This window comes from Cavia porcellus, unplaced genomic scaffold, assembly GCF_034190915.1.
Source record: "Cavia porcellus strain 051 isolate PalLab524CR breed Dunkin Hartley unplaced genomic scaffold, mCavPor4.1 scaffold_4, whole genome shotgun sequence".
NCBI classification, from domain to species: domain Eukaryota; kingdom Metazoa; phylum Chordata; class Mammalia; order Rodentia; family Caviidae; genus Cavia; species Cavia porcellus.
In genome coordinates this window covers 72,090,625-72,105,690 of record NW_026947487.1, presented here as the reverse complement: position 1 = coordinate 72,105,690, position 15,066 = coordinate 72,090,625, and the positions used below count along the sequence as shown (strand labels likewise).

General features: G+C 36.8%; 1 protein-coding gene across 3 annotated transcripts in view; it reads left to right on the top strand.

Moving 5' to 3' along the window:
• The window catches only part of Fam13a (family with sequence similarity 13 member A), a 315,293-nt gene that overhangs the window by 270,538 nt on the left and 29,689 nt on the right, over positions 1-15,066 (top strand). For all 3 annotated transcript variants that reach the window (XM_063247270.1, XM_023564119.2, XM_003467510.5), the window contains 3 exons: positions 2,357-2,543; positions 10,876-10,952; positions 11,270-11,309. In XM_063247270.1, the coding sequence (XP_063103340.1) occupies positions 2,357-2,543; positions 10,876-10,952; positions 11,270-11,309 (304 nt within the window). The remainder of the gene's footprint in view (positions 1-2,356; positions 2,544-10,875; positions 10,953-11,269; positions 11,310-15,066) is intronic.

Genomic DNA, 15,066 nt, shown 5'->3' with positions numbered 1-15,066 from the left:
ACATTAAGATGTTTTGGTTTTTTGTAGCTGCTGTTGTTTTTTTTACTTCAGTTCCTATCATCTCAGCCTGTGTTCCTCCAAATCCACAGTTGCTTATGGGAAGGGTGCTCTTGGCACTTCTTATCTCCTAGCTCACAAGCTGGTGGCTCATGGGAAGGGGTTGACCTGGCCCATGACCATCACTGGCTCACAGAAAGGGATTGGCTTCTTCTTGGTTCTCTACATGACCATTGCAGACTCACAGGATGGGGTTAGCCAACCCCATGACTGCCACTGGCTCAGAGGAAGGGGTTGGCTTCTTCTTGGTTCTCTTCCTGGGATGCCTGGCTGCCGCTGGCTCACAGGAAGGGGTTTGCTTCTTGTTCTCTTCCTGGACACATGTCCACTACTGACTCATAGGAAGGGGTTGGCTTCTTGGTTCCCTTCCTGGGATGTATGGCCACCACTGGCTAACAGGAAGGAGTGGGCTTCTTGAAGCAAGACACAATGCTGCCTCTGCCATGATGCAGGCCCTGCTATCAAGTCACGTATACACAAGACAGCAAAGACTTGTGGGTTGAAGAGCAGGATTTCCTCACCTAAGCACTGTCAGATTTTCATATTTATTTTGACAAAATCTGTTGCAGTCATTTATTTGCTATTCCAAACCATTATAAATTAAACTATTTCATTTGACTTTCAAAATATCTGCCTGCTTGGGCCACCATAACAAAATACACAGAGTGGGTGGCTTAAACAGCAGGAATTTATTTTCTCCCAGCTCCAGAGGCTGGAAGTCCAAGATCAAGGTGCTGAGGGGTTGGTTTCCACAGGACACTCGCCATGGATCTGTTCACAGTGGCCTTCCATCGCTTTTCCTGGGCGTGCACCTTCCTGACGTCTCTGTCTTCTTGAAAGCACTGAGCTCTTGTTGGATTAGAGTCCCAGCCTGATGACCTCACTTGATTTCAGTTCCTCTTTGTTCCTAGTGCGGTCACACTGAGTGTGAGAGCTTCAACATAGGCATTTTGAGGGGACACAACTCATCCATCATAGCCATCATGTAAAAAAGAACCTCCATTTAAAGGTTCTGACTGGACACGTACATTAGTAGGTAGGAAAAACATAAAGAATGATAAGATAGAACTTAAGTGATGAGACAAGGGATTTGAGTTTAGCACCAAACACATGCAGCCAGCTACAGAGAGCCCTAGGCTGGTGTGAGGAGGGGCACAGCATGTGTGTGAGGCTTGCTTGCCTGTTAGTCCTGGGTAGGTTTTCCTCTGGTCTTCAGTTAGCTTAAGGGGTATTTCTTATAAATGTGCATAATTTTTTAATGTATTTTACCAAGTATGTCTGTTTCCTACATTAAAAGTTGTAGAAAATATGAGCAAATTAAACATATAGTTCTAAAATTACTAATGATAGTATAACTTTGAAAATATTATGACAGTATTTAATTCTTAGTTTTGCTGTATTATAGCCTAAGGATATGAATTAGATTGCAGAATAAATATTAATGTTATCTTTGACTTAGAGATGTGGTTGAACCGACAAAAAAGTGGTGTCTATTTTTGTACATCCAAACTCATTTACTTCAAATACAGTTTCAGGGTTGAGAGTGGCACCTTAACTCAGTCCTCATGTGAGTGAGAATAAAATCTCACTCATTTCTTCCTTACCAAGTCAGGATGCCATGCTGATGTATAGTTTAAAATTTTAATAAGTGGTTTAATTTTGTGAAAACCTGCTACAGGAATGTTTCAAATATTTTTTAAATGTTTGAAAATATTAAATCAATTAAATTCTATATTTATGACGTTTCTTGGAAAGTAACGAACCCATATTTTAGTTAAACTGCTTGACATTACATACTTTTGCTGACATATGATTTCTACCAAAATTATCTAATTCAGAAAGATTTAAATACTAATGTGTTAAAAATAAAAATAACTCATTTGGGAAAATAAGCGTTCCCATTCTAGAGGAGATATATTTCTTTTTCAGGTATTTTTGTATACATTATATTAATTTATAATACTAAAATTTTATTATTTACTGAAATTATATTACTATCTATTGTGAATAGTAGAAAATTTCATTGTATCATTCTCCCTGTGTGAATGCAAATTAATTTTTGATAAAGTACAAAAGCTTTTCCTTAGTGGAAACTTAGCCCTTCCCAGTCTGCCTCCAGGAATAACCTCCTTTCAAACATGATTCATTTGGGATTAGGCACCTCAGAAGCAGCACCAGTCCGAGATTTCTCTTGTCGGCATTCTTCAGACTTGCTGAATCTACAATATGACACACTAGCAGTCTTATAAAATGTCCCTTTCATCCTTTAAAATTAAGGGCTTTTCTCATTCAATTCCAGGGGACTTACCAACAAAGAAAATATTCCTTCTGGCTTCAACAACCTTGATGAATGTATTTTAAATACTCAGGAAGTAGAAAAAATACATGAAGGTACTTCTGATTATTTTGGAGAAAGGAGCAAACCTAAACGTCAGAAATCTAGTTCTAAACTTTCTGAGCTCAGTGAAAATCAAGATGGTCTGGTGGTAAGTGAATATTTTTATCTGAGTTTTTTCTTACAACCAATTAAGAAACTTCATTCTCCTTCCTTACTTTGTAAAAGAAATAAAGTAATTTCAGTGTTGAGTTTCACATAATTTTAGAATATCAGTTCTGAGACACCTTAGAGCTACTTAAGTATGTACATTTGTTTCTGTTCTCTCTCTCTGTCTCTCTTGTCTCTCTGTCTCTCTCTGTCTCTCTGCCTCTCTCTCTGTCTCTCTTATCTCTCTGTCTCTCTCTGTCTCTCTGCCTCTCTCTCTGTCTCTCTGTCTCTTTGTCTCTGTCTCTCTCTCTGTCTATCTCTCTGTCTCTCTGCCTCTTTCTCTGTCTCTCTGTCTCTTTGTCTCTGTCTCTCTCTCTGTCTCTCTCTCTCTCCCTCTCTCTCTGTCTCTGTCTCTCTCTCTCTCTCTGTCTCTCTCTCTCTCTCTCTCTCTCTCTCTCTCTCTCTCTCTCGTTTAATTGTTGTGGTTCTTGTTTGGTGGTACTGTGGAATGAACCCAGGGAGCACGCATACAGTTCATCGCTAGGCTTTTTATTTTGAGACAGGACTTCCTAAATTTTCCAAACTAACCTTAAACTTGTGTTACCTTGCCTCAGCCTCCTGAATAGCCTGGATTATAGGTATGGGCCAGCATATCCCACTGTATTTTCTTTTAGTAAATATAAAAATTAAGACTGAGCACTGTACTTTTTTCTTTTTATCTTTTTAACTAAGGAAAAAATAAATAAAAAATAGCAGGATACATTAGAGTAACCTACTTTGATTTCCTATTAACTTGATTTGAAATCCTGTATTGCCCTCACCATCTTGTTTTGACTGATTTTCCCCTATTCTGCTTTGCTTGATAGTACCAAGTTTGAAAATATAGGCAAAACTGTGAAGACAATAAGATGCATTATGACACCCATTCCAGTTGACTATTATCTTCTTTTAAAAGTCCTGTGATGTCTGCAATGCTTTGGTTTTATTCTTTACTGTTTTGTTCAATTTTATTATAACTGGCAATTCTTCTTAAAATAGCAAGAGGCAGTATGGTAACCATTGTTGATCACATTGTATTTTGTTTTTACATTATCTCTTATGTCCATCCTTTTTGTAATTGTCATTGTACAAAAGAAAAGAAAAGAAAGTGCTCTAAAGGTTATAACTGCATATATGTTTAAGTGTATAAGATAGATAATCATATTACTGAGTTTTTTGGATCATTGAACAAAACTGTTTGCACTCTCACTGTTGGAAAGTCCACTTTATACTTTATAGTTGTTCAACTTGAACAACTATTTCTAAGATGAGAATATGTAATCTATTAACTAGTGATTTCTTACTGTTTATTTTTTAAATTTTGTATTACTTATACCCTTTTTCTGTTTTTTCTTTTTCTCCTTAAATTTAAAAAAAAAAAAACTGAGCACTGGAGATGTAGCACAGCACTAAAGCACTCTCATAAAGTTCTAGGGTTTGATCTCAGGCATTGAAAAGAATAATCATAATAATAATGCTAAAAAAAGTGACATTCTGCCAAAGGAACAAGGGACAGCTCACATTTTGATTTCCGTGTTATTTAGATTGGTCTGATTTCTATTTCTCATTCTTTTAAAGCACTTTTATATTTTATTTTTTGAACAAAGTTGTTTGGCATTTTTCCCTATTTTCCATTATTTCATTTAGGGAGTTGAATGTGTAAAAAAACAAATGAATGGATTTATAGCAGGGAGAGAGAAAAACACATAGGGAGAGAGAATCAGGTATGTCTTCATCTTCAGAAATCTCTTTGTGTTCAGAAGATCAATTTTAAGTGTATACTCTCAGAGATATTTTTTTCCAAATTACTCAGAAACAAAAAGACATTAGTCACTTATTGTTACCTCAAACTTGAAGCTTAGTTTAATTCAATAATTCTATGTTTCATTATAAACTATGCTTATAAACATTATGATCTATGTTCGTTATAAACTACTTAATATCATTGCTTTACATTTATGCCTCAGATTCTCTGAAAAGTGAGAATCAATATGTTTTACAGTTCTTAGTTTTTTTAATTAACAACTAAGGGTAAACTTTATAATTTACAATGAACTGACTACCGTAATAATATATTTTTTAAAAGTAGTATCAGTTTTTACTGTTTGGTGACCAGGTTTTCTGGTCTCCGCTTAGCTCTGACCAATCTTCAGCTCCACAGTGCAATTCTATATGTTCAATACAACTTACAGGCCACCCTTTGCCCAATGTCAATTTCTGTGAATATCAGAAATAACCCAGTTTTCCCCTATGTACAGTATACACAAATGCAAATCTAGGAGAAAACATAATTGAATGACTTTTCCTACCTCCCAAATGTATCATTATTTGTTTTTAGACATAAAATGTTCAAGTAGAGCTGGTTGGAAATAATTATCCTACTTAAATTTGTATCTGGTATAATTCCTCAAACAAAGAATCTAACCTTTGGAAGGAATCATTACACATTAACGACTTTGTAATAGTCAGTGATGAATTGATGGTTTAACTTTTTTGGGGAAAGTTGAATGTGTTTTATTTTGTTCTGTTTTGTTTTGTTTTACTGCTGGGGATTGAACCCCAGGCCCAGGGCAGAGCATAGCTGTGGGTATTACCACTGAGTACATACCCAACCCCTGAATTTTTAAATAAAACTCTTAAATAAAATAAGTGATACTGACTTCATTAACTCTTTATTTGGCTCATGAGTTGCTTATTTGCCAAAAAGATATATGGTGATTAAAAGTCTCAGGTTTACAACTTGAAAAGATGTACATTTTGAATCTCATTTCCATGAACTTAACCTATCAATAATTTTTTCCCTACCAGAAACAGTGTCTTCAGTTAGCTAGGTAATTAAAGAAGTAGAAAGCACATTTATTCCTTAGAGTGTGTGTTTGACTGGCACAACCATGGGCAGAGTTGAGGAGCACTGGGCTGGGAGCCTCTCTTCCGTCCTGGCCTTGTGAGTGCAAAGGCTTGCCCGCTGGGCTGCTGGTTCCTCATTCCCACAGGAGAGCACCTTAGAGTCTGGCTTTGTTGCAGTGAATAACAATAGAGAAAGAACTTCCTCATCCATGTGATCTCCAGATCTTTTCTAACTCTCATACTCTATGAATTCTAACATCTAATCTTCAAGGTAACCACAAAATAAGAGCCAGGATTCATAACAATGACTGGCATTTAGATGCTAAAACTGTGTATCTTAACCATCTAATTTTACTTTCCCCAACCCTTCTTCAAACCTTTTCCAACGGTGGTATTTCAAGGCCTCTTCACTTGGGCCGAGCACTTATTTTTACTGCTAACAAGAAGAAAGAAACAAAGAATGAGAAGGAAAAGGATATATTCATAGTTCTATACCTTCTTTGTTCCAAAAAGTACTTGCTTTCTCAGGGATACAGCAATGAGAACAATAGGCATAAATGCCTGTCTTCATAGAGCTTACATTCTAGCAGGAAAACAGACAATGATTAAGATATGTGAGTAAAACATAAAGTATATGAGATAATGTTGATTTCTTAGAAGAAAAATAAAGCAGAGAAAGGTGTCAGGAATTTTGAAGGCAGAAAATACAATATAAATAGGCTGATCAGAGATGATCTCCCCCGGATTTTGGCATTTTGAGTGTGAAGACCAAGAAGAAGCAAGAAAGAAAGCTTCATGGATAGAACCTCTGAATGGCAGGCCCTAGGTGCAGATGACCCATCTGGAAGGAGGGATGAGCCCTGGAGGTATTGCTGGGAGGGAGAGGGCATAGCCAGTGGAATGAGAGCAGGTAAAGCAGGCACAGCTCATGGGAAGGACTCTGCCTTTACTGTGGGGGAGAGGAGAAGCCAACATAGAGTTTCAGATAGCATGGCAACCTGACCCTTAAATTCCATGACTGCTGTGCGGAACGTGGGCAGATGGTTGGTGGGCAGGGAGTCCCGTTTGGGTGCTCTCATCATGTCTAGTTTTGAAATGATGGTTTAAACTAAGCTGGTACCAGAGCAGCATGTATGGCCTTGCAGAAGATTAGCATTGCCAGTTTACTGAGATGAGGAGGGCCAAGGCTTTGGGAAATGGTATCCTGGGTTCAGACTTAGAAGTGTAAAGAAGGAGCTTCCCTGTGACTCACCAGCCCACACCACAGCCTGTGAGTACATGATGCTCTCTGCACAGGCCACCTGCAGGTATGGGGTCTCCACAGTGGACACTTCGTCGTCTTGCTCCTCAAGGCTATGATGACCAGCAGAGGCCAGGAGACCACCCGTCACTCTGGGCTTTGTAGCCAGTGGTGCTGCGCAGTGTGACATGGCTCTGTCCTATGGCTAATGACCACCACCATCCCGGCCATTCCCTTCCAGCTGCCAGCTCTCTATGCCCTGTCCTCACAGAGGAGATCTTTTCCCCTGCCTTACTTTTCCCCTGCCTTGTGATCCTCACTCATGATATCAGTAGTTTATTTAAATGTGAATTAGTTTGTATACTTTTAAGTAATAAGACATGAAATGTACAAAGGGGTAGAAAAAAATTCAAACCTGCCATTGATCCTTTTTAATGTTATTATTAAATGTTAATGTCAATATTAAGCTTTCCCCTTTTCAGAGCTCAAGGTTAGAATAATGAATCTGTTTTGACTAGCAGCATTGCTCTGGCCTTCAGTTTGACCTGTTTGTCTAATGAGAGACAGCATTTTTTTTTTCTGTGTCCTCCATAAAAGCTTTGTCAGCATTTTACAGTTTTAGAAGACAAATTTGTTTTTGCTCCAGCTATTTTCAAGTACTCTAGTCAGTGGTCAAACAGGTTTTGAGTTTAGCTTTCAATGTCAACACAGAGAGAGGGAAAAGAAATTACAAATAAATCTACAGCCTAAAGCTAGCTTTATCAAAGCATTTGCTGCTTTAAATTTAAAGATTATCTTTAAAATTGAGGAGGGTGGTTTTTAAAATTCAGTTTCTTTGTACACCTTAAAATTATCAAATGTAACTATCATAATGTAACTCTGTTTTGAAGGTCACTAGCACTTATATGAGTCAGAATTTTATGGACTGTGTATTAAGCTTTATCTGGTTAAAATTGTAATATAAGAAGTAACTTTACCTCATTGTACTTAGAGTCATAATCTGTTCTTTGCATTTTTTTTCCTGAGACTTGAGCTCTGAGCCTCACACATGCTAAGCAAGCTCTTTTCCACTGAGCTATTTCCCCAATCCTTTTTAATCTTACTAGTTTGGCTAATTGCCAGGTCTCTCAAGCTTGCCATCCTCCTGCCTCAGCCTCTCAGATAGTTGAGGTTACAGGTATGAGTCTCCATGCCTGCTGCTTCTTTGCTATTTTTTTAAAATTACCTATTACCTTTAAAAGATCTTAAGTAAAAGTTAACACAGTAAGTCATTTTTACAAGAGGTCTATTATGTTCTCTTTAAAAAATGAAAACACTAATAGACTACTCTTCTACCGCACCCAGAAATGGGTTTGGGAAATAATACCATTCCAAAACTTCAAAATGCATTGTGTGCATATTTTCTCATAGGATGAAAGGCCAGCAGCATACTTCTCATCTGGGGAAGCCTGTGTTCCTATGCCATTTCAGCCTGTATGATATCTATTTCCCTTTCCCCATCTCAGTGAAGTCAGAAGTTAATCATTTTGCTCTATCTGCCCCCTAAATCCTAGACAAAGGATAGAAATTAGAACTTATAAAACACTTTGTGCTCTGTGAAAATAAGTAGTGTTATTAACTTAGCAGATCTTCATTACCTTGGTCATTCATTCTGAAAACTCAGGAGGTCTCAGCTGGGTTTAGCACCCTGCTCGGGTGATCCATGCACAGCCCAGCAGCCCTGGCAAAGGAACACCATGTGTGTGCCTCGTGCAGGGTTCAGGACTCCAGACCAGAGTCATGTAGCAGTCTTACATGTCCAGATACACAATATAATAGTAGGAATGGCTGAAAAACTCTCAAGAGAAATCTTACATAATACTGAAAGTCAGCCATTGTGAATTACATCTATGAAGGATGGGAATCTTGGAGAGTTCTTAAATATCTGGCTCAAACATTAAAAGAGGAGGGGAGGCAGTTGACAAAGCCAGTACTTTGTAGTTCTAACCTTTGAATTCCACAAAAAATTCTCATGTCTTAAAAGTGCTTTTTGTAAATCTTTCTACTATGTAACGTAACTATTCCACAACTCTTAAAATCTGTATTATTATATTTTGTTTACTTTTGTTTAGGAGAAAAGTTGATCTTTTATCAGTTTGTAACTGAAATATCTCTAAATGTATAGAATGCTATTTTGGTTTATGTTCTGTACTCTCCTTTCTGAATTTTCCTTAGCTTTAATCTGAAACTGTTTGTTTCTTCCAAAACACTGATTCACATATAATTTTAAATACACCATCCATTTCATCAGCACTGTTTGAAAGTGGTATGAAAAGATTATGCTTTCCCTAGTAATTCATGTTTCAGAGCTTTAGGAAAACCTAATACTATTGCACTAGATCTTTCACTAAAGATTTTAATAATCTATTAAAGATTACAATGAGAACAAAGATTCTTTGTCACAGATATATTCTGCTGTATCAGGAAGTTCACAGTCAGGTAATAAAAGCCATTATGCTCAGCTTGAATGGAACCCAGTTATAAGGGACTTTTCTAACTAAAAATGTAAAGGTGTAAATATCATTGAATACTGTCATAATTTTTCCTCAGATGCCCTCTAAAATTATCTAGCCATTTAAGTTTTCTTTTTCTTTTTCTGCTTTTGTTTTTGTTTCTGTCTTGCTGTATGATTCAGACTGACCTTTGAAATTAATATCTAGCTGTAAGTTTTCTGAGTGAGTAAATTGATGCTTAGTGTCTTTGAGCAGACGCAAATACTGTCTTTTAAATTCCTGCGAGTCTTACCTGTGGACAAATAGTGAGATATTTTCTTCAGAGATTTTATACCTTTAGAAGTAGTAGTAACGGGGGCTGGGGGTTTAGCTCAGCGGCATAAGCACCTGCCTTGCAAGCAGGCGGTCCTGAGTTCGATCCCCGGTACTGATAAAAATGAAAAAGACAAAAAAAAAAGTAGTAGTAACTACTAATACACATTAAGTGTACCAGGAATGACTCCAGTGCTTTATATTATTATTTTATTTAGTTATGTGGCAAATGTCATCTCCATTTAAGGAAACTGAGGCACAAATGGAGTCATAGTATTGGCAGTTGATGGATCCAAAATTGGAAGCAAACCATTCTGACCCCAAAGCTGCTGTCGTGACTGTTGCATCATGCTGTCCCCCTTTCTGCTATTCTTTGCTGGATCCCAAGGTGTCAAAATGACAAACAACTCCAGACAAATTGGCCAGACCTTCGTAGATGGAAAATACTTCATTCCCCTTTCAAGCTGAAGACTAGCTTCTCACTGTGATACACAACAGTTTCATAAGATTCTTGTGACTTTTTAGAGTGTTTTCACAGTGGTAGGTTATTATATGTAGGTGGATATATGTTCTTTATTTTCATGATAAGTGATTGTACCTAATATCCTTTGAATGCAGATATTGAATCTCTGAATTTAGTGAAATTCAGGTCCAATTTTGAAGACAACTGTTTTTGAGTCTACTATATTTACAAATAAGCAAAACAAGAGCACATTTAATGTTTCTTCATAAGACTGAGTTAAATACTCTGTGCTTAATCGTCTGCATTATTTTTAGAAAACATTGTGTTCACAGAGGCAATCAAAAAACCCTTGCAAACACGAAGACCACTTTGTTGCTCTAAAACATACTATTCAAGTAAGTTTTCTATTTATATTTTGTGCACTCCCACTAATACAAAGATTCACACTAAATATTGCAGAGGTTTTTTGCTTCAATTTTTATGAATGTTTTTATACCATAAATATGATATACTGACAATATTCAATGAAGATAATAAATAAGCAATAAATATTATATCAATTTCTGATTAGTTTTAAGATTTAGATTCCTCCATTCCATTTGTAAGCCACCCCGATTCTCTGATGATCTGAGTTTTGCTATGTTTAGCTGTCAAATGTGCATAATACCTAGTGAAGATATCACAGGAACAGTGACCATTTCCACGATGCTATCAGCTATCTTTGCTAAAGGGTTGATAAAACTCAATGTACAACTTTATGTAAGCAGAAGATAATAAACTGTCACAGTTTTACTTGTTTTAACAAAGATAGAAAAGTGGGCACTATAGTTAGTTTATATCTACATGTTACCTGGTTTTTGTTTTTTACTTTATGAAAAGAAATCTACTTTTGCATGTTTCTTACCAGGCTATTGAGCAACCAATAATTGTTCTGTTACAGAATATGGAGAATTTCAGTTCCACACGATCAAATGACAGGACTGGAGTTGAGGATATTGAACTGATGTCTGAGGAAAGGTAATTTTAAAATTTTCTCTTCACATTGTTTTCAAAGGTATAACAAGATTCTTGTTTTCGTTTAATGCAACATGAGATATAAGAACCAAAAAGAATGAAATTTAAGGACTTCATGTTGACCAGGAAAATGCTTAGACTTCTACAAGGCAAATAATCATGTTTGTATTTCTAGTGTTTTGTTTTGGAATGTTGTAGGAGTTTATGTAGAGCCATTCACCCCACTTTTAAAATATATAATGTGATATAATGAATGAAAAATGAGGTCATAAAATGGACATTTTGTGATATTTTGCTATTGTTGCTGTTGTTTATAACAGAGAAAGTAAAAGAGACGGTGGAGACACCCCGCATTTTGAGGTGAGTAACTCACAAAATGTGTGGCTGTGACGGACTGTCCCTGTGTGTGTGTGTGAAATGTCACTATCCTGGCTGCGTCTGGATAGAAGGGCAAATGCCAAGATCTAAGATGCTTTCAGAAGCTTGCTTTTTAAATTATTGTGTTTGTTTATGAAGATAAACTGTAATGGTACGGGGATTTCTCTTCAGTTTTTTCATAGAATAAAACAAAAAGCCATAGGCGCTGGTTTGACTTTTCCATGGTTTAGTGCATATTTTTAACTGATCAAAATATGTTAAGTAATGAGTTTACTGAATCTGTCATAGAGTGTCTCAGTTACTTTCCTTATCTCAGGGACAAAATACCTGACTCCCACAGCTTGAAAGGGATAGGTTCATTTTGGCACATGGTTTTACAGATTCAATGTATGACTGGCCAACTCCAAGGCAGGAAGACGTGGTAGGGGTTCTGGGGAGGACAGCTGCTCACCTCACAGTGTCCGGGAAGCAGATAGACAGGGAAGGAGCAGTGAAGGAGAGACGCCCTCGCGGGCCTGCCATCAGGGACCACCTCATCCAGTCTCACCCTGACAGCACATTTAGCTATGGACTCGTCAGCTCTGAATCCACTGATGGGCAGAGCTGCTCATGGCCTAACCACTCTTTCGGGGAACAGTTTTTATCTAAACCATAACACAGGGATTTTCTCATTAATTTTCATACTAACAAATTCAGCTTGAGTTATTTAATGCAATTCATCATCTGTTTTGTGTCCCAGTTCAAGTACATAATACAGAAAAAAATAAACTACTTCCTATATCTTCTTTCTTTAAATTTTTTTTTTTTAATCGGTATCGGGGATTGAACTCAGGACTATGTGCTTGCAAGGCAGGCCCTTATGCCTGCTGATAAATCCCCAGCCCCTACTTCCTATATCTTCTATGCCTTCAAATTTCACTTACTTTCCTGCTCCTGCCTGGTCCTCTGGGGCACCACCACACAGAGCCAAGTGTTTGGTTTCCCCCACTTTCATTCAGCATGCTGGGCCTCATTTTTAGCTCATGTATGCAAATTTAATCTAACTTCAAATTCTGTTAACCCTAGCTTGAATCTCTTAGCAGGTTCTTTTTTTTTTTTTTTTCAAAAATTAAAAGCTTTTTTCAGCTTACTCTTAACATTCTGACTTTCTTAATATATTAATTATATAGAGAACTATTGCTGTAAAATGACTCTTAGATTTGTGGGATATTGGCATGGTTTACTGACAGATAAGTCAACAACATGTACTATTTTCCACCATGTACAAATTCTGTGTTAAGACCAGGAATTTGATGACAGTCACAGTCTCTGCTGCCATGGAATTTTATAGCCTATCAGACCAGTCATCTGAATGCAGGGGCTGGGATCTGCTCTGTGGTAGAGCCCTTGTCTAGCATGCACAAGACACTGGATCCAGTCCCCAGCTCTGCAGACACACAAACAAGATCTGAAGGCTGTGGGCTTCCTTGTTAGAAAACTGCAAACCCACATTAACTTTAGTATAAAATTACTGGAAATCAGTGGCCACACATACCAACATGTGAATACTGTAGATGCCCTACATTATTTCCTCTATTAAATTCTCATTGTGTATACTTCTTTATTCTACGTAATGGGAAGGAAATGCTCCCACTTTCTGATATCCCAGCTTTGGAGCCAATTCTTTCATCTCTTATTTCCAACTCATTTATGCTTCCTTCCTAGGGACCCTGACCCCAAGCTGACATGCTTTCCTTTTCTCTAGGTGTCTTTCTAAACGAGCCTGTTTCCTCATGATAGTTTTTTGGAGCTTTTTTACTCTCTTTTTTCCTTATCTTTCCTCTTCCATCTTCCTCTGCACACAGCAGGCCCCTATTCAAGATGCCATTGAACATTATTTTAAAGAGAATTGCTTTGCCAGCTTCCTAGGGGTCTTTTCAGTTCTTTCTTTTTATGCCTGTTATCTTTTATGAGATAAAGGGAATAGAGTGACCTTTGTGGATGAACTCCATAACATTAACTCATAAATTCCAGGTGGCACCCAAACTAAATTTGTGCTGAACCCAGCCTACCTAGTTCTTTGGTACACAGCTCCTGTGGCAGTGTGTGAATCATGGGGAAAGAATCTCAAATCCCCGTCCATGTGCCAGGTACTATTCTTGCACGTATCACCCATGTGCAGCCACCAATCAGTGCCGCGCTCACAGCCAGCACTCCTGAAGCATTCACTATTAATAATCATTGTAATCCTGACCATTTCAGTTAAGAGGTAAAATTAGGTGGTGAGCTAGAATTCAGAGTCAGCTTTCCATATTAATTTCCCATCACAACTATATCAAAATGAAAAAAAGACACCACTCCACCCAACTGGATTATTTCTGTCATGAGGGCATGCATTACTGTCACTGAAATATATTTTTTTATTCAAGAAAGACAGAAAAGTCTATTTTTCACTTTTAAACCTCTTTGCCTTAGTTGAATATGTTAGAATTTCTTACTTTTTAAATATATAGCCCTTCCAAAACTAGAGACAATAAGACAGACAATGAAGAGCTCCAGTGGACTTGCTTTGAAATCAGTGTTTCTTAAAATTGTTTCCTTATGATCTGTTTTGTTCTGTTTTGGTATGTTTAATCTTACCCTCTTTAATATACGGGCAATTCTTTTGAAGATAGCAAGAGGCACTACAGTAACCATTGTTGATCACCTTGTATTTTGTTTTTACATCATATACTATGTCTATTCTTATTTTAACTGACTCCATTTTGCTTTATCACATTTGGTTTTATTCTCTTCTAACAAAGTAATAAGAACTGTAGGAGTAATAAAACCTAAAATGTGTAATTGTTATTATAAAAAAGAGAGGTAAAGAAAGTGTCTAAAGGATATAACCGCATGTATGTTTAAGTGTGTAAAACAGATAACCATATTACTGTTTTTGTTGGATCATTGAACAGAACTGTTTGAGTCTCACTGTTTAAATGTCCACTTTGTATGCGTTAATTTTGTAACTTAAACAGCGACTTCTAAGATGACAAATGTATCAACTAGTGATTTCTTACTGTTTTTTGAACTTCTGTATTATTTCTACCCTTTTTTCTGTTTTGCTGTTTTTTCCCTTTAAACAAAATCCTTTATAAAATAAATATATGTATTATAGCCCTTTTATAATCCTTTATAAAATAAATATATATATATTATAGCCCTTTCTAAAACTTATACCATCCAAATAATAATAATCTGGCTTTCTGTAGAACAGCAATAATCCCTGAATTTCAGAGATGAAAAATAAGTCTAGATTTCTGTTACTCTTTCCAAAATTCTGTTTAATTAGTATTTATTTTGTTTCAAGTCTCCTACAGCATGATTGAGATGCCACAATTTACATGTTCACTATGAATGAACATTCTCCATTTTATTTTTTCAGTAAGATTTGTTATCATTAGCACTGTCCTTTAAAATTCTTCTTGTAGGGGCTGGGATTTAGCTCAGCTGCTTAAGTACCTGCCTGGCAAGTGCAACGTCATGAGTTCAATCCCTGGTACCACAAAAAAATAAAAATAAAATTCTTCTTGTAAATGCTCAAATTCATATAAGATGACTGAGCAAATTACAGCCACAAAAGGATATGTGGGTTTTTCTTTCCTTTTTGTGGCCACTGTTGCCATTAGAGGAGGAACTGGCCTTCAGCCTCAGAGCTGATATTTATTCTTCAAATAATCAGAGTGCAACTTTCACTCTATTTTGTTTGAAGGCATGC